Here is a 26,602-nt window from a genome sequence, read left to right on the forward strand (position 1 = left end):
CTTGATGGAGACAACCTGGGGATGGCTGTATGTGGCTGTACAGCTCTACACTAATGAATCAAGTCCTGTACTTAAACTTCTTTTCATTTTAGCCAGTTTTGAGGCCTGAATTTGGCCCAATTCACCCCTACACATTCCTTTCATTCTCTTGTCCTCCCCTCCACCCATCACCCCTACTGGAGCTTGCCTGATACAGTCAACCTTGAATTAAAATTATTTAATATGATGGGAAACTTAACTGTTGGCTACTTGTACAGTAGATGCTCTGGAAGGCAAGGAATTGGTATAAAACATGTGAAAATTTTGTATACATTGCTTCAACCACTGATGAGCTATAATTATCACTCTAAATACTTACAACCAGCATTTCTCAATATATATACTTTTAAATAGGCAATAACACTGGTTTTACCATACCCAGTCACATATATAGGGTTCTGTAACACAGATAAAGCTGTGAAAAAAGATGCAGCTCCTAATAAATTCAATGATGGCAGACAAGAAATTAATTCTATGAAGCTAATATACTATAACAAGTATTTTGAGTTTTGATTTTATTAGAAATAAAAAGTAGTGAAACAAAGGAGATCGCCTACACCTGAAGGTATTGTGGGGCTGGTTTCTGGTCAATATATTTTGTGAGAATGTGTAAACCCAGGGGCGTATCCAGGATTTTGTTAAGGGGGAGGGGGGCGGACAATGGCAGAAGTAACTCCCCAGTGTGTAAAGGAGTGTGAAGCATGAGCTTTCTAGGGGGGTCTAGGGGCATGCCCCCCTAGGAAATTTCGAAAAATTAACATTGAATTTGGTGGCAATTTTGACTAAAATTTGTAGTAGTTTATGAAAATTCAATGCCGAAAGCATGAATGTTACTGAGTTGGTAGTAACTATAAAGTCTTTAAGGAAATTTTACCTCTTGAGAATGATTTTGGTGGCAATTTAAGTTGAAAAGTTTTATTGAATGTTCAAATATTACCAAGCTACAAAACAGTATTAGCATAAGGTCCCATGCACAAGCATCTCAAAATATTTAACCCTTAAACCCGCATAATCCAGAAAACTAGATTTAAACTTAATAAATACACATGTCTTGCACAAAGCGCTGTAACTTTTGAAGTGTCCATCCTATGGCTACACAATTTACGTCATTCTACCTGTGATGTAACAAGGATTAAAATGATACTTAGGGTTCTATCTTAACGCTAAATGGTGAGGGCAAACCTAGCCATGAAAATAACTTTTCAGTAAGGAAACACGCAAACTCTTTACATAGCTTTATAAAATGGTCGATAACTCGATGGTGGTTGCACCTGTCACCTTGCAACAACTTCCATTCAATTCGCTGTTAAATTGTCTATCAGGCCATATATGATGCACATGAGTAAACCTACAATTGAAATTAAACACGTGGCAAGAATTTTGAAACATGGAACGTCACTCATTGCTGTTCATTGCTTCATAACAAGTAAGCCACTGTAGTTACAGTGTTCATTTAACCTTTAGCCAAGTGAACAGACTTTTAATCGATGTATATTTGTAGGCTGTAAGAATTATGTTACCCCACCTAGTGTCACCATGCATGCCCATATTGTGTAAACACACATTCTCCAAAAGTTCTCTGCGGGTTTAAGGGTTAGGCATAGATATTCCTGGCATGTGGTGTGCAAGTAGATGATTTTTCATCTCCAGAAAATTTCAATTTACTAGGGTGTGGACAGAGTCAGTAACTCAATTTAGAACAGGTGTTTTAGTTGTTCTATAATTATACTACTCTTGACTGTTTTATTAGAGTAAATGACTGTTCTATTAGAGTATCTTGATCTCTAAATGTAGAGGGAGCTCTAGCCCTCCCCTTGTATTATGCCTGTATGGGTAGCAATTTGCTAGAGACAGATTTATTTAGTCATAAACTGCATCAAAAATGTCTGCATTATGTCTACGTTGCCTAGCTATGTTAACGCTATAAAAAATGTCTAAGGGGGGGGGGGGGGGGGCACTGACCCCTCCTCCCCCTAAATCCACCCCTGAAACCTCCACGATCTCTAATACAGTACTACTGTATCTGCATGATAATGACATGCCATTGTATTTTATGGGTTCAGAATTTCACTTCAACCATGGCTGCCAGCTTGATAGCACACACATTCTAACATTTAACACTGGAAATTTTGGGTTACATATCCTGACCTGTCCTTGGAGTCAATTCTAATATCTCACCACTTGACTGCTCAGATGACACATGCGGTACTGGTGGGTGACAAGCAGTGGATGATTGCTCTGATTGTGGTTGTTCATGATCATGACTATTGGCAGCTATAAAATATGATTTTCTAGTTAATATTTCTTAAATAACAGCAAAAGATACAGTACAATAAATAACAGTTAATACCACATTAGCTGTAATGTAGGTTTTTGCATTTAATCAAAATGCTATATGCACATAACAACTGGGAGAAAAGATTAAAAATTTTATTTGTCAGGTCAGCAATGATGTTATACCCCAATAAAAGGTGCTGAAACAAGCTAGTACAGAGATTATCATCTTACATTATACATAATGTGCAACAAACTGCTGCAGCATGACTAAATTAGGAAGCAAGTAGGAAGTAAGCCTTTCGGTTAACACTACTCAATTAGACAGGTAGTGTCAAGGTGAGTGTGACCTGTTCCAGATCCTTTGTTTTCCCTACCAATGACAAAAAGCGGTCAGACCATGCAAAACTATATACGACTGAAGTAGAGGCATGTACTGACTGACTATTTTCTTGTTCCAATGTATTGTTCATCTAATATATTTACATTGCTCTTAAAAGTTTTTACAAGCATGGAGATACAGCAAGTTGGTTATCGATCCAGTTTAATTTTGAATGTAAAACCATGGTAAAGATGATTCAACACCAAAACTTGTGAGAGTCATTTTGTGTAGCTTCGTGGCACATTTGTATGTCAGCTATATACCCAATTGCAGCACAACCATATGAGTTGTGGTACCTGTATATGCAATCAATACTCAATTTGGTCACCACAAAATTCACATTACCTGGTACAAGGAGATTCAGTGTAGAAAGTACCTCTTCACTTTGAACACATATTTCAAAATTTGTATCCAGCTTAGCTTGAGGATTTCGACGGTTAACCTTAACCTTGAAACATGGAGGATAGTGGTGCTTGTCAGCTTCTCTAGTAATACTATGATTGTCTTGAAATCTTAGGCACACAATTTCACTTGCGTGGATCTGAAATCAAGTGTAAACACTGTAATCAAAACAGAATTGTTAATGAGGCTATGCACTTCCCAGGGGAGCTTTTTTGTAAAATTGACCTAAGCATCCTGCCAATTTGATTTATCCCTATCCCATATTACACAAATTCCATGCACTGCTAATGACTATGCACAGCTTGAGTGCTAAGGACATAATGCTTAAGCATACTAGTAGGTGCTTGAGTATATAGGCACATGGTAATGTGCTTTGTAGTCAAGACAGCCAATGTGCTACATCAGTGTGTTATTAACAACAAAAAGGACTTTTTTCACACATAGGCATATATAGTTTCATTATCCACTCTCTCAAATTGGAGAAATTTTCAGTAGTAAGAGCTGCACGACTTAAACCAGATTACATCTACAGCCAACCTTCAGCCAGGTGTGGGCGCAATTGAAAATTGAATTTGCCATTCTGATTTAATAAATGGGTATTACATTTATATCGTAGATATAAATCTAAAATTCAATCAATAAATTAATTGAATTTTAGAGCCATTTATTAGCAAAATTAAGTCAATTCAAGAAATTAACTTAATTTTGTTAATAACAATTAACAAAATCAATTACTACTGAAATTATTTTCTGAAAAGTGTGTGTGTACCTATCCATCTACCTACCCACTATGTTTATTCGTATGCACCCATGTGAGCAAAGCCATTAAATGGTAAAAGCAGCTTGTACATAAGAAGTAAAAGCAAAATGAAGTCTATATTAAACTTCTGATGAGGTGGTTTGCTTCAACAGTCACGTACCTGGATGAACTTCTGCTTACATGAATGAAAGTCTAACAATGGAAATGCCAGAACATTCTATGCAGGTTACATTAGAAGTCCAAAATTAACTGAATGTTGCAAAACTTTTCAACTTACCCCTACAATACAGCTACAACTGTAACATTCTTTATTCAATAGTGTGCCTGCAGAGCAGAAAAAAGATGGATAGAAGCAAGCCCAAAAACCTAACACTAAAAAAGGTCACATGTTTTCTCATACATAGCTCAGCTGTTGTGGCATTATCATACAGTACGATAGTACAGGGCTGGCAGAAGTGGTCCACTTTGTCCGGTTTTGGCAGCACCGATTTTGATGAGTTCAGATTAAAAAAATTTTTATAATTAATGCTAACAAAAAAAAACTTTCTTGTAATTGAGACATTCATTTCCCAATGGCACTGTCGAAGTTACCAAGTCAGTTTCCCTTACCTGAAGTTCCTGTTGAGCCAGTACATCCTCCTTCAACCTTTAATTTCCCTAAGTGAGAGTTTGGAAGAAGAATGTAGTATGGAGGTCTTGCAGGGTGGAATGGTTTTCAACATGGCCATGGTTGCACTACCGTTCAGGTGACGATGTGGTACTGTGTCATGTTTGTATCAGTGCAATGAAAACTAAAGGGATGAAGAAGGGTAAAAGCGATTCCTCTTTTCTGTTTACTGGGTTCAAGATAGTGATGTGCAATAATATCGATAATGTGATAATCGTATCGCAGTGGTTCATTATCGTAACATGATAATAACTTGTGATTAGCGTGAGTACCGATATTAGACATTCTTATCTTGCCAGAATTACTCGAACAATTAAAGCATTCATTTGTTTATTCAATTATTTATTCTAATTGTTTTCTCAGATTGAACTTTGCTGTATTTTGGCATGACATATATGCATTCGGGTATACAGGGTGTGCCTTTACTTGTATTCATAGAAAATAAGTAAAATTGGTGCTACATTATGCATCTTATCATTTGGATTTACTATTGTGATAACTATCGTATCGTGATGCAATTATCATGATTAATTGATATAGTTGCAAACTTATTATTGCACATCACTAGTTCAAGAATTGAAAAAAACGCTACAGTTGCATTTAAAGAGCACTGATCTTCAGCAACACACAAGACAGCATTGCAGTTGGTTGTTGATATACCACCTACACGGCTGACAAAACTCAATTTGCTTCCATTAATGTACATCTTTGAAATATCAGACATAATCTTTTTTGTCAACTCTCTGAAACATCCCACTCCAAGCTTCAATATCAACCTCTACATTTCATTCTCCCATAGTACTACAAGATCCAATTCAGTCAAGCTACACCACAACATATCCTTTACTAATAAAGAACGTCATTTTTATTTCAACCGAATTTGTCGCCTTTGGAATTCCCTACCAATCATTGATATAAGTTTGCCTATAGAAACCATCAAAAGACGCATCAAATCTTTTCTCTGGAATCATTTTATCACAAACTTTAATTCTACTGACCCACACAAATATCACTATCTCTGTCCGTGTGGTAACTGTGTCAGCAATCATCTTGTCATGAACTTTGATCTCTTGTAGTTACATACTAATTGATTTATAATTAAATAAATAAGTAACTTACTGTAGTTAAGTAATTAATTTTTGTAACATACTCAGGCCACTAGCACAGGTTGCTAGTGGACCCTCAGCATGGACTAATATTGTTTTCATGAATGTATAACCACTGTATCTGTATGTAGTTGTACCCATGCTGAAAAGCCTTATAAATAAATATGGAGATGTTGGTGAAATAATGATGTTACACTTCACATGATATTCAAGATGAACTACTTAAGGCAATGGTTTTGACTTTGTGGTGAAAAATTGTGATGAGTGCACCGATGCAGCCAACAGGGAGCAGTTGGTGGTGTGCATTAGGTGGGTACCTGGAAGCTCATGAAGAATTGATTGGGTTTTACAAGCTTGACAATATAGAAGCCAACACCATTGTGTCCGCTATTAAAGATGTGCTACAACGGCTAGTGTTGCCTATGAGTAAATGCAGAGGTCAATGTTATGATGGGGCTAGCACTATGAAAGGCCCGAGAAATAAACAGTTACTTGATGATGAGCCAAGAGCTGTTTATATCCACTCTCTTAACTTAGCAATCGGTGACACTGTGTAAAATTATGAAGGATTGTTTAGATCCTATCTTCAAAGTATCAAAATTAGTGTAGTTCTCCCCAAAGACAGATGTATATTTTGAAAATCTTAAGGATGAACTAGTTCCTATATTACCACTATTACCTATTACCCATATTACCTATATTACTACTATTACCTATTACCTATTACCCATATTACCTATATTACCACTATTACCTATATTACCACTACTTTACCAGGAAATACTAGTGATTGTATTATGATATCACAATGATGTAATATAAGGAAAAGGTACACATAGAACCACCCAGTAAAACACTGCAAACAGATATGTTATATGCAATTGCTGGTCAAAAAATAGCAGCTATGACAGTTGCCACATTGAAAAAGTCAGAAATGATGAGTCTTTTGATATTTTTTGGCAGAAAATTGAAAACGCTCATCAATTTCCGGAGGTAGGAGCACCAGTACTACCAAGGAAATAAAAAGCACCTAAAAGATTATGAGACTGGAACTGCTCAGCCTGAATTTTCCTATAGGCAGCAGTACTACGATGCCTTGGACTTGGTGATCACTGGCATTATGGAAGGGTTTGACCAGTCTGGATATAAAATGTACAAGAATCTGGAAAATTTGTTGATTAAAGCTGTGAAGCAGGAAAGTTATGAAGAATGCCTGACTGCTGTTACAGAGTTTTATACTACTGATTTTGATGCTACCCAGTTACCTGATGTCCTTGTCAGCACCTTCCCAGTTGGCTTGCATAATACTGCCACTGTCATGGATGTTAGAAAATTCATCCAGGCCATGTCATCTCCAGAAAAGCTCTTGATCTCACAAGTTCTCACATTGCTTTAATCTTAGTAATGCCTGCAATGAATGCCACCAGTGAAAGGTCTTTTAGTGCAATGAGAAGAATCAAGACATATCTGCGTAGCACCATGTCCCAGGAAAGATTAAATAATGTTACTTTACTTCACTGCCACAAGGATATCACAGACTCTTTGGACTTACTGGCTGTGGCAAATGAGTTTGTTAAATTGTCAAGTCACAGGCTAAGTATTTTTGGAAGGTTCACAAATGAAGATTATTTACCAGTTGGATTTTGTGGAAGATGTAAGGGAGTTCTGAAATTCCCATCATGTACTTACTCATTTATGCTTTGTGCTAATGCATGATGTTTATACCTTAAAGTAAGATACATTATTTGTATATACCCTTAATACAATATATACTTCATTTAAAAAAAATCACTGTATTACTACAATGTACATAAATTAATCAATATTTTATAGTGCAAATACACTAAAATTGCACATCTAGGCATCTAATGTTCAAAAATTTCCTGGGGGGGGGTGGCATTCTCCCAGACCCCCTAGAAGGCTCAATGCATTGCACAGTGTGCTTTGCACACTGATTCGTGACTCAGTGTTTCACAATCCTAAAGTTAGTTACTTCCAAGTGCTCCTAAGTAACTATGAGATTCTTGGCTGGACCATTCCCAGATAGCTTTCTCTGGCCTTGTAGTACTGTATAGCAAGGATAACGAATGTGTGGGCATGGCCCATGATAAAATATCACCCAAAAACCTGCCTCGATTTCCCTCATGACGGCATGACAGCATTGGTTGGGTAAAATCTAGCCCAATAATGCCTTCAGATTGACTCGAAATGTTTTTGTAAAGCTGCTACAGAATTTATATGAATTTCTAATGCCTACCTGATGCAGCATAGCGGAAAAGTGGCTACAGCTATGGCCCTACTTCTTACAGAAATAATTCACATTTACTTACGAAGAAACCTTTGACACATTGATAGCCATACAATACGTGCGCTATGGTCTTACTTTTATCCTTCCATATACTACAGCAGCCATAGCACAGTATGGCTTTGATATCCAGGTGTGTACATTTCAGCACCAACATATTGGAATACATGCATCTTGGTTACAGGCAGGTGGTTCAGTGAGCTGTGCTACATTGCAGATATTAGTCACTTGCCACCAGGAGATGGACTGATTGTAGAATGGTATACACAGCGCTTATGTATGAAAGTGGACTACTGCTGAAAGTGAATTAGGCTGGCTTATCAGGTGTGAGTGAATTAGTCTGGCAGCTATGCCAGACATTGGAGCTTGGTGTGTATATATTGGGGGATTATTAGATTCATGATCGCTGCAGATCATGACCTCACTCATGAGTATGATTAAAACTAGAATTATATTGGTAGCTAACTATTTAATAGTGGTCATGAATTGACAAAAAGTTCAGAAACAAGTATAAGCAAAAAATAGGAATTTTAAACTAGAGTAGGGACAATGCTAGTCTAGCTCATCGAACAAGGGTCTGGTCTGTATCAACACTAGCATTTGTGCAGCTGGAATGTAGTTAAGGGTTTTGAAGCCGTGCAAGTGCTCAAGTGATTAGTAAATTCGGCTATTACATCATTAGTTGTAATCTTACGCATATCAGAATATCCAGACCATTTTTGGGCATAAAAGAGCATGGGGAAGAGAAAGAAGACTCTGAGGAGTAGCAAATACTATTCTGATTTTGCTAAGAAGAAATACATGCAAAGTACTTCGGAAGGTCCTACGTGTCTGAGTGTTTTTAAATGCTGATGATTGCGTGCATTTCTCACAAGGTAAGCATTGTTGTTATGTATTGTGCAGTGGCCATTCATTTTTGTTTGTCTTAAAGCAGTCAATTTTTTCTCATCAAGTGCGAGTACTGTTTTGGCAGATGTGACAAACATCGTACAACACAACCTTATACCCACATGAACCACCCAGTGGTAGTGTAGATACACAACAATGATTTACCAAATGATTCAGATGAATGACTGAATGACCCAACGGCCTCTGGTGCTTCTCCCACTGAGGAAGATGCTACTTTACTGGTGAAAGCTAATGGAGTAGCTAGGATTGTTGAAAGGAAGCCATCGGATGAGAAGAGGCATATTACTAACCCACCTGTATCCTTTCACAGTAATTTTAGGATACATGGCAGTAAACGAAAGGCCAAATCTTGGAGTTTGAATTACCCAGCCATATTTTTTTTGTGGAATGGCGGGTATTATGCAGATTACATTGGAATAATGGGGATCATGGGACTCCCCACCATGCGTCACAGTGCATGGGACAACCTTGTGTCTTGGTTAGGTACCCACATGGAATGATTAGCAGAGTGGTCTTGCGAGCAAGTGAGAGCAGACGATGATAAGCGAGGTGATTGTGATCAGTGGACTGCAAGTTTTGATGACTTTTACTTAACTAGGGGGCACCATTAATGCTTCAGCCACTATGGAATCAGACCGTATTGCATGGTTTAAACACCGTATGAAGCGTGGGAAAGGATCTAACTGGCTTGGAATGTCATCTGGACCTGAAGGTGAATGTTGAGTGAAGGAAGCAAGGTTTTGTATGAGCCAGATTGTGATGGATCACGACACCTAAGCTAATGCCATTGTTTGCTCTCACTTTCCAGACATAGATATCTCGTATTGTGGTAACCACAGTACCAAGTCATTCCATTATGACCTAGGTAAAATTAAGGCCCTAAATGTAAGTGCAAGGCAGAAGGTATACCATACAAACATATGACAGATGCATTGTAGATAGAGCAAAATGTTCCCTAAAGAATTTAATGGCTTGTGAGGAAGTGTTGCAGCATAATGATCCTTATAAGGCATTTTCTGAAGCACTACTTAACTTTCATAGCCATTATTGTAAGAACTTGCATGATTCTGTGTGGTACAAATTTCATCCTGCCACTGCCAATGATGGTAGTCCCTATTCTATTAAGTTTCCCCTACTTTGTGCTACACAGGCCGATGTGTTCTTGGAACTCCTCCAGTCAATGGTTGCTAAGCCTCAGGATTACACCACACCCTCTGGCAAGGTCACGACAAATGTTGTAGAAGGCTTTCATGGGTTGGCATTGAAGTACCGTGGCAAGAGAATAGATCTTTGGCATATGCATTACTGTTGCAAAACAAATATGGCTATGTGCTACAAGAATTTGGGTCCCATATGGAAGCTGGTTAGCTTGTGCAAGATGGGTGTTGATGTACCTGAGCAGGCTGTATCAGCCATTTTAGCTGAGCAGGACTTGTGGTCCTACTACAGGCAGAGGAGACACAAGAATGCATACTACCATTACAGAAGTTTGCTGAAGTCTAAGACTACAAAGAGGCATAGTGCCGAGAAGGATCACATGATTCACTTGCGTGCTGTTGGTACAACCACTGCAGAATACACAAGACCATGCAGTACAGCTGAAACAGTTGATTCTATAGATTAGGATACACTGACTAATGACAATGACTTGCCTTCTTATATTGACAATGATGAAGAGCCAGATGGGCAAGAAGACATTAGTGCTGCTGCAGATGATGAGGATGACGATGACTATGAGGAGAACATTGATGATAAACTTCCTTTGATGTTTTTATTTTTGATTGTGAAACAACTGGTGGAAGCATGTACGCTGATCACATGATAAAGGTTGCTGCAGTTCCTGACTCTGCCAAAATCACGCAAACAGAACTATTCCTCTTTGATTAATACCCCTTGCGACATCTGTAAGCCGGTAGAGCACAGAGTAGGTTTAACAAATGCAATGTTGAAAGGGCACCTGCATTTTCAATATGTATTTGAGGAACTGCTGTCATGGATAAGTGATACAGTGGAGGAGGTGAACACTGGTGGCAGGGTGAACAACTCTCCTAGTAGCTCACTATGGCTTTGTATTTGATTTCTTTATGCTTTTGCTGATATTCAGAGGAGAAATATTTCTTGCAACAGACTAAGGGTATTAAATGTGCATTATGCCGATACTTATTATGACTGCAAACAAATAGTCCAGAGATCAGGAAAAAATATATTCTCTGACTGGACTAAAGCAGAAAAAAGTAAGTTAGGGATAGAAAATTTATTCAAAAAGTACTTTTCAGGTGAGTCATATAATGCTCATAGGGCTCTTGGGAATGGAGAAGCTGTTCACCACCACTTTTCATGTATCAGTGCTTTCATCCCTGACAATAAGGGACACAAAGTGCATGACACGTACATGGCATAAGATACAGCAGAAATATATTGTTGGTAGCATATTGGCAGATTTGAAAGCTGAAGGAACACAGAGCCTGGCTGAGCAGTTATATGAAGCAGGATTAACATATAATGAAATTAAAGACAGGTATATAGAATGTGCATCAAACAAGCAGTTTATAGAGTGGTTAAAGTTTGCAGGCATTAGACATAAAGTTTGGCATGAGGAATTAAATACACATTTTAAAAAGGAATGCAAAAATAAGTGACTTAGCGTGTGTTTTGTGTTTCATCTGTACAAGTCTTTCCCCAGTCTGTATGTGACACTGTACCTCCATGTGGATAAGATGCTGTTTTGCATTTCTTTTGTGCCATGATTGGGCGTGGCAGAAAAGTTTGTAGAGGCTTTTATTTCTGGCATAATTGGTAAAATCACTGGGATCAGCTGACTGATGTACATGTCAGCAGAGGGCTTGCGAGTCAGTAGCACTGTATTTTTCTTCTGTGCCATGATTGGTTGTGGGTGGGTAGGTATGTGAAATATGTTTTAGAATTGACAGAGCAACTTTAATGACTGATTTAAAGTGGACTAAAAATTGTACAACGTGTACTCCTTTTATAGTACAATAATCCAGAAGTCTAGAGATATGTAGTTCCATGATAAGTACAATAACCAATTACACAATAAATTAGTATTTAATAATTACACAGAGTAATTAAATGTCAAAGTCAATTTATTCCTCCAACCTTCCTACTTAAATTGACTATTGGTTTACTCTACAAGTTCTCATGCATTGTTCTCTGTCAGTGACTGGAACTCTGAGTCAGCTGCTTCTTGCCATTTCTTAGAAAGCCTACTCTGCAGAGCCTCCTCAATACTCTGGGGATCTTCTGTTTGACTTTCACCTAAAAATGCCACATCTGTGTATCCATCAATGCCATACCTGACTGGTGGACATCTCTGTCTTCTAGGATACCAGTATTGGCCATCCTCTTGGCCTTAGTCATCAGGTTGTCGAACAACTGAGTCTTCTTCTTCAGGAATTACATCATTTTCAAAATAATCGATTTCGCCGTTTTAGCATCTTTGCTTCTGTTGAAATCAAACTCATTGGATATAACATCTCGACGTATGATGACTCTTGATGTGTTTTTGTCAATCAAGTGGCATCCTTAGTTTGAAGACTATATCCAATAAACTGTAGCTTTTCAGCTTTCTTACTCAGCTTTCCCTTTCTGTTACTGTTGGGTACATAGGCATAAGCCATGCAACCAAACACTCTAAGATGTACAAGATTGGGTTTTCAGTCATACCATTTCTCATTTTATCCTTCAAGGATCTATTAACTGTTCTGTTTCTCAAATAAGCTGCAGTAGCCACAGCTTCTGCCCAGTACTTCTCAGAAAGTCCTGCTTGAGCTAGCATAGTACATGCAGACTCCATCAATGTGTGTGATTAAGTCGCTCAGTAACTCCATTGGGGTATGGGGCTGCAAGCTTGTGGTATATACCCTTGGATTCCAGGTAAATCTCTAATTCTTTTGAGAGATATTCTCCACCACTATCCATCCTCAAAGTTCCAATCGAGTTACCACAATCATTAGTTGTACTCAGCTCAAACTCCTTAAATTTCTCAAATATTTCTGACTTACTCCTAATAAAGCACACCCTGCAACATCTAGTGTAATCATCAATAAAAGTAATAAAGTACCTTTTCCTCCAATAGACTCAGTAGGCATAGGCCCACATACATCATTATGCACATATTGTAGCTTTCTTATCAAATGAATTTCTCCCACTGACTTAAAAGACTTTTTAGCCATCTTTCCTTCAACACATTCTTCACAGAAAGATAGATCTTTATCTTTAGGAATCTTCATTCCCTTCACCATGTCATGAGTAGCTATCTCTTTTAGTTGACCTCCATTTAGGTGACCCAAATACTGGTGCCACAAGTCGGCAGTGTTGTCAGACTGAAATCTTGATGCTACAGTGGCATGGTACTGTACAGCAGTGTGGCAGTCCAGACAGTACAATTTATCAACAATTTTTCCCATTCCAAACAGTATGCCATTCTTTCCAGTAATCAAAAACTCGGTTTCTCCAAACTTCACTACATTACCCTTTGTAGCAGCTACTTTGACTAAGAACAAATTACACTTCAAGTTAGGAACATACAGAGCATCATACATAGTAACCTTCTTAGGGCTACTAAAAGTAAAAAAAAACATAGTGAGGTGGCCTCTACTGTGCGACCATCCCCCAGGCAAACCATTGGGGATTCTCAAATTCTACATAATCTACCAATAACTCTCTTACTGGTGTCATATGGCTTATGCTCCAGAGTCAACAATCTGTCACATGACTGAGAAGATGCTCCAAATGCTCCTTCATCAGCATCACATTCAGGGTCAAATTGAGATCACAGACTCAGTGGAGGCAGGCTTTACCTTGTGTTTCGGTTTACACTTCTGCTGTAGCAGATTCCTTGGACAGTCCCTACAAAAATGACCAGTTTCTCCACAAAAGAAACATACCTTCTTCTGGCGATATTTTCTACCCTTATCTGACCGTTTCCCAATTAATGCTTGGCCTGTACTATCAGCACTCCCACCTGTCTTACTTTCACCCTTCAGTCTCTGCTCCTCACGAATACGTGCCTGCTGAGTATAACTTAGAGAAACAGCATCTCTAGCCTCCAGGGGTGGAGTAAGTAGATGGTAGGCTTCCTAGGGGTGTCACAATTTGGTCTTCTTCTGCTATTGGAGCATTAATGGCTGCTAGTCTGTCCGTCAACTCCTTCATACTCTTGATATGTGCCTCAACAGAGGTACCCTCCTTCATCTCCATGCAAAAGTACTTCTTAAGCATTAGCTGTGTCTCAACAGAGGTACCCTCCTTCATCTCCATGCAAAAGTACTACTTCTTAAGCAGTAGCTTGTTCACAAATGCATCATGCTCAAAATGATTTCTTAAAGCTGTCCATGCTGCTGTTGGACTTTCAGACAAAGTTACCAGGTAGAGTTGTGACAAAATTATCGCCATTACTATCATAGAGAAAGCCTTCTGGGATCTCTTGGTGAATTCTGCTTGTTGCTGGGCGTTTGCTTCTTGTATGACCTCCGATCTGTCGACCAGGCCCCACAGCCCTCTCGCCAACAGAAGATGCTTGATCTGGAATTTCCATGTTGTCCAGTTCGACGACTCCAGCTTTTCTATTGATCACCTGTCCACTTCAGCCATCGTTCTGTCGCAAGCCCAAGCCAAGGTCACTTCAAAGGTCACGGAGTTGCCTTTCACCCCTGTCAAAGCTTCGCCTTCCCTTGTCACTCAGACACAAGCCAACTCAAAGCAACAGTGGCAGCAGAATGTCCTGGGCCCATAACTTGTTGTAGAATTGACAGAGCAACATTAATGACCGATTTAAAGCAGATTAAAAAATTGTACAACATGTGTTCCTTAGTACAACAATGCAGAAGTCTGGAGATAGTTCCAGAATAAGTACAATAAACAATTACACAATAAATTAATTACACATAGTAATTGATTAAAGTCAATTTACTCCTCCAACAAATGTGTGGGTAGGTAGAGGGATTGTGCGTCAGAACCCGATGTTTTGCACTGTATGTCATGACTGGGTGTGGGTGAGTAGGTACAACCTCTGTATATGGTATGGGTGGTGTTTTAATTTTGTATATATGTTTGTGTGAGATTATCAGGGAACATTCCACTGACATGTGTCAGTAGAGGGCTTGTGAGTAATTACACAATGTTTTTATTTGTGTGTGCATATGTGTGTTGTTTAGTGTATAGCGTGTGCATATGTGTGAGATCATCAGGGAACAGTCCACTGACATGTGTCAGTAGAGGGCTTGTGAGTTATTACCTAATAATGTATTATTTTGGTTCATCGAAAAGTGGTACATTGTCATATTTTTGCTAAACATGCTGTAGGGTTTTTTGTAGGCTGTGTTATAGGTTTTCTATAAAAGATGTGCGGGTAGAAGGGAGTGCCATTAGGGCCGGTTGACAAGTACCACTTTCAAGTACTGTTGTGTTATATATTGCTATGTTAGTAGGTAATCCAAGTCCATAATGTGCAAAAGTTTAAGAAGACATCAACCTGTATGTTGAAATAAAATACAAGTACGTAATTACTGTGTCACTTGATGTGCTGTATGACATGCCTAACAATTTTGCTACTGGCTGTATAGAGGTCAGTAATGGAAGGTTAACAAGTCTTGGAAAGGGCCAGAAAGGTTGGAAATTGTAGATGAAGAAACAAGTCTTTAGAACAGCTTTAGTATTGTTTATATACTTGTGGTTGAAAAGAATTTATTTTGTGTACCACAAGATAATTTGCCAGCGCACGCAAATCTTATAAATCTGCCAGGGCGATAAACGCACCGCTCTGAAAAACTTGGTGGGTAATCATCAATAAATTTGTAAGATTCTGGTGTAGGATTTTTTGAATACATTGATTAGAGAGAACGTTATGTGGCCCTCAAGTTGACATTTGTGGTGAAGACAAACATTTTGTCTTGTTCAAGAAAGGAACAATGCAAGGATAAATCCCTGCACTAGAGTTTTCATATCCACTAAAGAAGTGTCACAGCAAAGACGGCGTTGGTGCAAGCAATCACTCTACTGGAAAATAGATATATATATATATATATATATATTTAAAAAAAACATGGATTCGCTTTGATGGACTGTGGCACTCGAAGGAACCGTGGCAAGACTTTGAGTTTTGGGCTTATTGTAGTACAAGGCTGGGTGAATCTTTGAAATGGTAGTTTCAGTCCATATAAAGATAACATTCGCCTCATTATAAAAGTTTGAATAGTAGTGTTTGTATGGTTTCAAAACCACTAGCACCCTTAATAGCTGTGCACAGCCCTTGTGCTTCTATGAATGTAATAGATGTAAAATAAAAGGTGGCAGCCAAGAAATTACTTGATGGTAGGTTAATGGCAAAAATTTTAACAACAATAATTCAGGTGAATTTGTGCTGCCTTCTCCAAGGATTCCACACCAAGAGTGTACTACATACAGATGTTAGTACTGTATATTACAGATCACGGGCTTTTCTGGCCAAACTTATCACCCTAAAACCAGCCTCACAATACCTTCATGGCACCTTGGCAGTATTGGTTAGGTAAAATCAAACCCAAAAGCGTCTTCAGTATGACCCTAAATGCTTCCAATAGGTTAATACAAAATTTATTTTTCAGACGTTTCTGCTGATGACTGACTGACTGACTGATGCCTTCTGACAAGCATAACTCAAAAATGGCTAAGGATATGGGCTTGATTTTTTCACTGTTCAATGTCGCTTCAGTCAGGCAGGTGCAATGGTATTGTCCACGTTTTCTGTTGTGACTGGATTGATTGAAGGAGTGCTTCTTGTATTGTTCTTCAATTGTAATGTGGTATAATGGGCTGAACAAAGGTGAAAACGGAGTGCAATGGCTACTTTACTTTTTCAATAATTGATAGGTGGGGTTTACACTGAGACAAAAACAATTAGTTAGTAAATTAGTCGCAATTATTCTAAATATAGAGTGGCATATACACTAACCAAACATTACATACACATCAGTAAACAGATAATAGTATAACTTCTTGATTCATTGTGCACATACAAATAGGTAAGTAAGTACATGTGTACCTTATTACGCCCTAAATAACTGACATTCCAATCATCAACTTCCTTCAAATGTAGACGTAACTGAAGCTCCTGATCATGAACTATTCTCACAATACTGCTGCTGTGATCATCTCTGACCATATCCTGCTTTTTGTACATATCATCAATTAGCTACAACGTTAAATAATAATAATGCAGCAAACAATAGCAGTACAAGTGTAGTGCTCCGTTTTCTAAGGTACAGTGCATAGAGTGGATATTTGGCAGCACCCAAAAAAGGCACATGTTATAATTTATCTAATCCAAAACAGCCAAGCTGTAAAAAAGGTGTGCGGCCCTCAGAAAGGCTATGGTGAAAAAAGATGAGGTGGCGGCCAAGAAATGGCTGTGATGGTAGGTTAATGGTAAAAATTGTAATATCGACAATTCAGGTGAATTTTTGTGCCGCTTAGTCTTGGCAAAAAATTCACCTAAATTGCCGTTATTAAAATTTTTACCATTAACCTACCATCACAGCCATTTCTTGGCCGCCACCTTGGATTTCACATCTTTTTTCACCATAGCCTTTTTGAGGGCCGCACACTTTTTTTACAGCTTGGTTGTTTTGGATTAGATTTCACTTCTTTTTGTATTTGTATACCCCAAAGCTGGCCATAGGCCGGCTTTGGGACTTTTTTAACCTGTCTTTTTTTCTTTACTACAGGAAGAAGAAAAGATGAAGCAGATGTACTTTAAATATTTCTGATTTTATCAGTAAAATGTACAAATTATATATATAATACATATGTGAGTGGTTCAAGTAAAATCAAAGTATTATTGCTGTATTTTAAAAACTTATTTTTTAAAATACAATTATATAATTTAGTCCGTGAGGAATGTCGTATCAACATAATAACTAATTTTGATAAATCTTGTGCATGGTGAAGTCATAATGATGATGTCATATTGATGACATCATAATGCTAAATTTTAATCTGCATTTTTTTCAGATTTGTTCAAAAGAAATAAAATTTGGATTTTACTTGAACCTCTCACATCAAGACACACGGTAGTGTGTCGTGCGGCCCAAGAAGCCGGCGCGTAACACCCGTGAGTATATTGACAGGAAGAAAGAAAACGCAATTTTCGCACCTCCGTAGCTCTGTGCTTCCTTGATGAAACAAGACGATTTTTGCTGTGGATATGCCCCCCAACTGCAGCACTCTACATTCCAAATTTGAGCGAAATCGCTTCGCGCGTTCCCGAGATATGCGACTTCAAAAATTGGCTAAGTTTCTTCGTTTTTTTTTTCTTCTTCTTCTTCTTCTTATTTTTCTTTTTCTTGTCGCACACTTACAAAAACTGCTATAAAACTCGAACGCGTTATCCGATTGCCTTGAAATTTGGCACACAGAAGGGGGGTATAAAGGCGCATCTCGGTACCAACTTTGGCTGGAATACCATAAACAGACAAAGAGTTATGAGCGATTATGCACGAAAAATAACACCAATATGTTGTCACGCCTACAGGGTAAACCGCGTATGGGAAGAAGCTGAAAATCGGTGGGTGAATAGGTTAACTATTGAACCTCAAACCTTTTGTGGTTTGAAAGAAATCGAGCTAAAAACCAGGAAGATACAGCGAAAAAATCAACAGTGTGTAACAATTACGCAATCGAGATTAGCTAATTTTTAATATTTTTATTTTATTATTATTATTATTATTATTATGCTTGCCACGCCTACCAGGTAAACCGCTCGGGGTAATGCTTTCAAAATCGCTGTACAGATGGAGTTATCATCTTAGAAAGGCTCTTCAATGGTGTAGAAGAATCAGACTTAAAGCCACGGAGTTATAACACGAAATCCAACTTGGTGTAGCAAGTGCGAGATCGAGATACTCTAATAGAGCAGTCATCCTAATAGAGCAGTCATCCTGAACAGAATTCAAGAGATCAGTTAGAAATAAGTAACCTGTATAGAGATCAGCTACAAACAAATCACCCTATAGAGAGTTCAGCTACAAACAATTCACCCTGTTAAAACATCAGTTAGAAGAAGATTTCTTGTAGAGAGTTCAGATACAAACAAATCACCCTATTGAAAGATCAGCTGGAAGATGTCACCTTGTAGATACTTCAGTTACAAAGAAACCACCATGTAGAGAATTCAGCTACAAACTAGTGACCCTGTAGATACATCAGCTAGAAGAAGTTACCTTGTAGAGAGTTCAGCTACAAAGAAACCATTCTGTAAAGAGCTCAGCTGCAAACAAATCACCTATACAGAATTCAGCTACAAACAAATCACCCTGTAGAGAGATCAGCTAGAAGAAGTTACCTTGTAGATAGTTCAGCTACAAACAAATCATCCTGTAGAGAGATCAGCTAGAAGAAGTTACCTTGTAGATAGTTCAGCTACAAACAATTCACCCTGTACAGAGGTCAGTTAAAAGAGGTTTCCTTGTAAAAAGTTCAGCTACAAACAAATTACCCTGTAGAGAGATAAGTAAGAAGAAGTTACCTTGTAGATCGTTCTGCTACAAACAATTCACCCTGTAAAGAGATCAGCTAGAAGAAGTTACCTTGTAGAGAGTTCAGCTACAAAGAAACCATCATGTAGAGAATTCAGCCGCAAACAAATCATGTATAGAGAGTTCAGCTACAAACAAATCTCCCTGTAGAGAGATCAGCTAGAAGAAGTTTCCTTGTAGAGAGTTCTGCTACAAACTAATCACCCTGTAGAAAGATCAGCTAGAAGAAATCACCTCGTAGAGAGTTCAGCTTCAAAGAAACAATCATGTGAGAGTTCAGGTACAAACAAATTGTCCTGTAGAGAGATCAGCTAGAAGAAGTTACCTTGTAGAGAGTTCAGCTACAAAGAAACCATCATGTAGATAGTTCAGGTACAAACAAATCACCCTGTAGAAAGATCAGCTATAGAAGAAATCACCTTGTAGAGAGTTCAGCTACAAAGAATCTATCGTGTAGAGAGTTTAACTACAAACAAATCACCCTGTAGAAATATCAGCTATAGAAGAAATCACCTTGTAGAGAGTTCAGCTACAAAGAAACCATCATGTAGAGAGTTCAGCTACAAACAAATTGGCCTGTAGAGAGATCAGCTAGAAGAAATTACCTTGTAGAGAGTTCAGCTACAAAGAAACAATCATGTAGAGAGTTCAGCTGCAAACAAATCACCTGTAGAGAGTTCAGCTAGAAACAAGTCACCCTGTAGAGAGATCAGCTAGAAACAAGTCACCTTGTAGAGAGTTCAGCTAGAAGAAGTAACATTGTAGAGCTACAAAGAAGCTACCATGTAGAATTCAGCTGCAAACAAATCACCCTGTAGAGAACTCAGCTACAAACAAATCGCCCTGTAGAAAGATTAGCTAGAAGAAGTTACCTTATAGGGAGTTCAGCTATGAACAGATCACCCTGTAGAGAGTTCAGCTACAAACAAATCACCCTGTAGAGAGTTAAGTTACAAAGAAACCACCATGTAGAGAGTTCAGCTGCAAAAAAAATCAATCACTCTGTAGAGAGTTCAGCTAGAAGAAGTCACCTTGTAGAGAGTTAAGCTGCAAATAAATCACCCTGTAGAGAATTCAGCTACAAACAAATCACCCTGTAGAAAGATCAGCTAGAAGAAGTTACCTTGTAGAGAGTTCAGCTACAAAGAAACCACCATGTAGAGAGTTCAGCTGCAAACAAATCACCTGTAGAGAGTTCAGCTAGAAACAAGTCACCCTGTAGAGAGATCAGCTAAAAACAAGTCACCCTGTAGAGAGTTCAGCTAGAAGAAGTCACATTGTAGAGAGTTCAGCTACAAAGAAACTACCACGTAGAGAATCCAGCTGCAAACAAATCATCCTGTAGAGAGTTCAGCTAGAAGAAGTCACCTTTTAGAGAGTTCAGCTACAAAGCAACCACCATGTAAAGAGTTCAGCTGCAAAAAACTCAATCACCTTGTAGAAAGATCGGCTAGAAGAAGTTACCTTGTAGAGAGTTCAGCTACAAAGAAACCACCATGTAGAGAGTTCAGCTGCAAACAAATCACCTGTAGAGAGTTCAGCTAGAAACAAGTCACCCTGTAGAGAGTTCAGCTAGAAGAAGTCACATTGTAGAGAGTTCAGCTACAATGAAACTCCCATGTAGAGAGTTCAGCTGCAAACAAATCACCCTGTAGAGAACTCAGCTACAAACAAATATGCAGTGAAAAAGATCAGCTAGAAGAAGTTACCTTGTAGAGAGTTCAGCTACAACGAAACCACCATGTAGAGAGTTCAGCTACAAACAAATCACCTGTAGAGAGTTCAGCTAGAAACAAGTCACCCTGTAGAGAGATCAGCTAGAAACAAGTCACCTTGTAGAGAGTTCAGCTAGAAGAAGTCACATTGTAGAGAGTTCAGCTACAAAGAAACCACCATTTAGAGAGATCAGCTGCAAACAAATCACCCAGTAGAAAGTTCAGCTATGAACAGATCACCCTGTTGAGAGTTCAGTTAGAAACAAGGAATCCTGTAGAGAGATCACCTAGAAGTATCGCCTTGTAGAGTTCAGCTACAAACAAATCACCTGTAGAGAGTTCAGCTACAAACAAATCACCCTGTAGAGAGATCAGCTAGAAGAAGTTACCTTGTAGGGATTTCAGCTACAAACAAATCACTCTGTAGAGAGTTCAGCTACAAAGAAACTATTCTGTAAAGAGCTCAGCTGCAAACAAATCACTTGTACAGAATTCAGCTACAAACAAATCGCCCTGTAGAGAGATCAGCTAGAAGAAATTACCTTGTAGATAGTTCAGCTACAAACAAATCACCCTGTAGAAAGATCAGTTAGAAGAAGTTACCTTGGAGAAAGTTCAGCTACAAAGAAACCATTTTGTAAAGAGCTCAGCTGCAAACAAATCACCTGTACAGAATTCAACTACGAACAAATCACCCTGTAGAGAGATCAGCTATAAGAAGTTACCTTGTAGATAGTTCAGCTACAAACAAATCTCCCTGTAGAGAGATCAGCTAGAAGAAATTACCTTGTAGAGAGTTCAGCTACAAAGAAACCACCATGTAGAGAGTTCAGCTGCAAAGAAATCACCCTGTAGAAAATTCTGCCAGAAACAAATTGCCCTGTAGAAAGATCAGTTAGAAGAAGTTACCTTTTAGAGAGTTCAGCTACAAAGAAACCATTCTGTAAAGAGCTCAGCTGCAAACAAATCACCTATACAAAATTCAGCTACAAACACATCACCCTGTAGAGAGATCAGCTAGAAGACGTTACCTTGTAGATCGTTCAGCTACAAACAATTCACCCTGTAGAGAGAGCAATTAGAAGAAGTCACCTTGTAGAGTGTTCAGTTACAAAGAAACCACCATGGAGATTTCTGTAATCAATATATGTGACCGGATTTGCGAAAAGGGGTCTTCCACACACATCCAATTCCGTAAATGTTGGAGACCATAACTCAGTGTTCAAGTAACATATTAACCTGAACATTTCACCATGTATTCAGCTATAGTGGTGCTCGCCACTGCCCAAATATCAAGGCAATAGCTCTTTCCAATCTGAAGTTATCAATTGTCAAAGTTGGCAAATTGGACCCCTTTTCACAAATCCGGTCACATATGTATTATACAGTATATATAATTTGTACATTTACTGATAAAATATTTAAAGTACATCTACTTCATCTTTTCTTCTTCCTGTAGTAAAGAAAAAAACATAGGTTAAAAAAGTCCCAAAGCTGGCCATAGGCCGGCTTTGGGGTATACAAATACAAAAAGAAATGAAATCTAATCCAAAACAGCCAAGCTGTAAAAAAAGTGTGCGGCCCTCAGAAAGACTATGGTGAAAAAAGATGTGAAATCCAAGGTGGCGGCCAAGAAATGGCTGTGATGGTAGGTTAGTGGTAAAAATTTTAATAACGACAATTCAGGTGAATTTTTGTGAAGCGGCACAATAATTCACCTGAATTGTCATTATTAAAATTTTTACCACTAACCTACCATCACAGCCATTTCTTGGCCGCCACCTTGGATTTCACATCTTTTTTCACCATAGTCTTTCTGAGGGCCGCACACTTTTTTTACAGCTTGGCTGTTTTGGATTAGATATATTTATTACAGAACTCTTCATGGTGGTTTCTTTGTAACTGAACACTCTACAAAGTGACTTCTTCTTGCTGCTCTTTCTACAGGGTGAATTGTTTGTAGCTGAACAATCTACAAGGTAACTTCTTCTAGCTGATCTCTCTATAGGGTGATTTGTTGGTAGCTGAATTCTGTGCAGGTGATTTGTTTGCAGATGAGCTCTTTGGTTTCTTTGTAGCTGAACTCTCTACAAGGTAACTTCTTCTAACTGATCTTTCTAGAGGGCAATTTGTTTGTGGCTGAATTTTCTACAGGGTGATTTCTTTGCAGCTGAACTCTCTACATGGTGGTTTCTTTGTAACTGAACTCTCTACAAGGTAATTTCTTCTAGCTGATCTCTCTACAGGGAGATTTGTTTGTAGCTGAACTCTCTACAGGTGATTTGTTTGCAGCTGAACTCTCTACATGATGGTTTCTTTGTAGCTGAACTCTCTACAAGGTGACTTCTTCTAGCTGATCTCTCTACAGAGAGATTTGTTTGTAGCTGAACTCTCTACAGGTGATTTGTTTACAGCTGAACTCTCTACATGATGGTTTCTTTGTAGCTGAACTCTCTACAAGGTGACTTCTTCTAGCTGATCTCTCTACAGAGAGATTTGTTTGTAGCTGAACTCTCTACAGGTGATTTGTTTGCAGCTGAATTCTCTACATGATGGTTCTTTGTAGCTGAACTCTCTACAAGGTGACTTCTTCTAGCTGACCTTTCTACAGGGAGATTTGTTTGTAGCTGCACTCTCTACAGGTGATTTGTTTGCAGCTGAACTCTCTACATGATGGTTTCTTTGTAACTCTACAAGATAATTTCTTCTAGCTGATCTCTCTACAGAGAGATTTGTTTGTAGCTGAACTCTCTACAGGTGATTTGTTTACAGCTGAACTCTCTACATGATGGTTTCTTTGTAGCTGAACTCTCCACAAGGTAACTTCTTCTAGCTGATCTTTCTACAGGGTGATTTGTTTGTAGCTGAACTCTCTACAAGGAACTTCTTCTAGTTGATCTCTCTACAGGGAGATTTGATTGTAGCTGAACTCTCTACAGGTGATTTGTTTGCAGCTGAACTCTCTACATGATGGTTTCTTTGTAGCTGAACTCTCTACAAGGTAACTGATGTCTCTACAAGGTCACTAGTTTGTAGCTGAACTCTCTACATGGTGGTTTCTTTGTAACTGAACTCTCTACAAGGTGACTTCTTCTAGCTGATCTTTCGAAAGGGTGATTTGTTTGTAGCTGAACTCTCTACAGGTGATTTGTTTGCAGCTGAACTCTCTACATGATGGTTTCTTTTGTAGCTGAACTCTCTACAAGGTAACTTCTTCTAGCTGATCTCTCTACAGGGAGATTTGTTTGTAGCTTACCTCTCTACAGGGTGATTTTTTTTGTAGCTGAACTTTCTACATACAAAGTGACTTGTTCTAGCTGGTCTCTCTACAGGATGACTTGTTTCTAGCCGATCTCTCTGCAGGGTGACTTGTTTCTAGCTGAACTCTACCGGGTGATCTGTTCGTAGCTGAACTCTCTACAGGATGATTTGTTTACAGCTGAACTATCTACATGGTGGTTTCTTTGCAGCTGAATTCTCTACAAGGTGACATCTTCTAGCTGAACTCTCTATAGGGCGATCTTCTCGATCTCTTTACAGGATAACTTGTTTCTAGCTGAACTCTTTACAGGGTGATTTGTTGGTAGCTAAACTCTCTACAATTCGATTTGTTTGCAGCTGAACTCTCTACATGGTGGTTTCTTTGTAGCTGAACTCTCTACAAGGTAGCTTCTTCTAGCTGATCTCTCTACAGGATGACTTGTTTCTAGCTGAACTCTCTACAGGGTGATCCTTTCGTAGCTGAACTCACTACAGGGTGATTTGTTTGCAGCTGAACTCTTTACATGATGGTTTGTTTGTAGCTGAACTCTCTACAAGGTAACTTCTTCTAGTTGATTTCTCTACAGGGTGACTTGTTTCTAGCTGATCTCTCTACAGGGTGATTTGTTTGTAGCTGAACTCTGTACAGTTTGATTTGTTTGCAGCTGAACTTTCTACATGGTTGTTTCTTTGTAGCTGAACTCTCTACAAAGTAACTTCTTCTAGTTGATCTCTCTACAGGATGACTTGTTCCTAGCTGAACTCTCGACAGGATGATCTGTTTATAGCTGAATTCTCTATATGGTAGTTTCTTTGTAGCTAAACTCTTTACAAGGTGACTTCTTCTAGCTGATCTCTCTATAGGGTGATTTGTTTGTAGCTGAACTATCTGCAGGGTGATTTGAACTCTCTACAAGGTGATGTTTTCTAGTTGATCTCTCTACTCAGTCAGGATGACTTGTTTCTAGCTGAACTCTCTACAGTGTGATCTGTTAAGTTTCTACCTGATCTCTCTATAGAGTTATATCTTGTTTGTATAGCTGAACTCTTTTACATGGTGGTTTTTTGATTGGTTGCTGAACTCTCTCTCCACGGTGACTTGTTTGTACTACAGAGTGACTTGTTTGTAGCTGAACTCTCTACAGAGTGACTTACTTGTTGCTGAACATTGCATAAAGTAACTTGTTTGTAGCTGATCTAGATGAACTCTCTACTAGGTAGCTTTTTTGTAGCTGAACCCTTTACGCAGTGACTTGTTTGTAGCTGAATTCTCTACAGAGTGACTTGTTGTAGCTGAACTCTCTACAAGGTGACTTGTTTATAGTAGAATTGTCTTCAGTGTGACTTATAATGTTCTGAATCTCTACAGCAACATATTTGTAGCTGAACTCTCTACAGGATGACTTGCTTGTAGCTGAATTGTCTATAAGATTAACTGTTTGTAGCTGAACTCCCTACAGAATAACTTGCAATGCCAAATAATTCTATAATGGAGTAAGTTATAAACGTAGCTGAATGCTTTATTAGGGTGACTGTTCTATTAGAGTATCTCGATCTCGCATATGCTACACGTAGTTGGCTTTGGAGTCATAACTCAGTGGTTTGTACTCCGATTCTTCTGTACTACTGCAAGGATTTTCTATGATAATTATTCCAGCTACACACCGATTTTCAGCTCACTGTTCTAAGCGGTTTGCCTGGTAGGCGTGAAAACTAATAGTTTTTTTTATTCATAAAAGTCGATCGCGTAATTGTGACATAGGTTGGGTTTTGTGTCATATCTCGATGGCCTTTAACTGGATTCCTTTCAAACCACAAAAAGGCACTCCTACAATAGTTACTCCATCTACATAGCAATTTTCAGCTCATTCCTTCAAGCGGTTTACCCTGTGGGCGTGACAGACCTTCGACCTCATTTTACGCAAATAATCGGTCATAACTCGGTGAATGTTCATCGGATTCCTACCAAACGTGGTACTGAGATTCGCCTTAATGAGCCCTTTAAGTGTGCCAAATTTCAGCCCGATCCAAGCACGCATTCGTGTTTTATTGCGGATTTTGCAAAGTGTGCGAAAAGAAGTAGAAAAAAACGAAGAAAAAAATCCAAACTTTGGCCGCTCGTATCTCGGAAATGGCTGGAGCGATTTTCTTCACATTTGGTATGTGGACTCCCCTACCTATTCGGCACTTCTGTAGCAACTTTGGTTTCAATAAGATAAGGAATCACGGAGCTACAAAGGTGTGAAAATT

General features: G+C 38.6%; 1 protein-coding gene across 2 annotated transcripts in view; it reads right to left on the minus strand.

Moving 5' to 3' along the window:
* Positions 1-26,602, minus strand: part of LOC136238761 (uncharacterized) — a 70,731-nt gene that overhangs the window by 1,655 nt on the left and 42,474 nt on the right. For both annotated transcript variants that reach the window (XM_066029348.1, XM_066029347.1), the window contains 3 exons: positions 16,886-17,035; positions 3,041-3,236; positions 2,188-2,313 (listed from right to left, as the gene is read on the minus strand). In XM_066029348.1, the coding sequence (XP_065885420.1) occupies positions 2,188-2,313; positions 3,041-3,236; positions 16,886-17,035 (472 nt within the window). The remainder of the gene's footprint in view (positions 1-2,187; positions 2,314-3,040; positions 3,237-16,885; positions 17,036-26,602) is intronic.

This window comes from Dysidea avara, chromosome 11 (genome assembly GCF_963678975.1).
Source record: "Dysidea avara chromosome 11, odDysAvar1.4, whole genome shotgun sequence".
NCBI classification, from domain to species: domain Eukaryota; kingdom Metazoa; phylum Porifera; class Demospongiae; order Dictyoceratida; family Dysideidae; genus Dysidea; species Dysidea avara.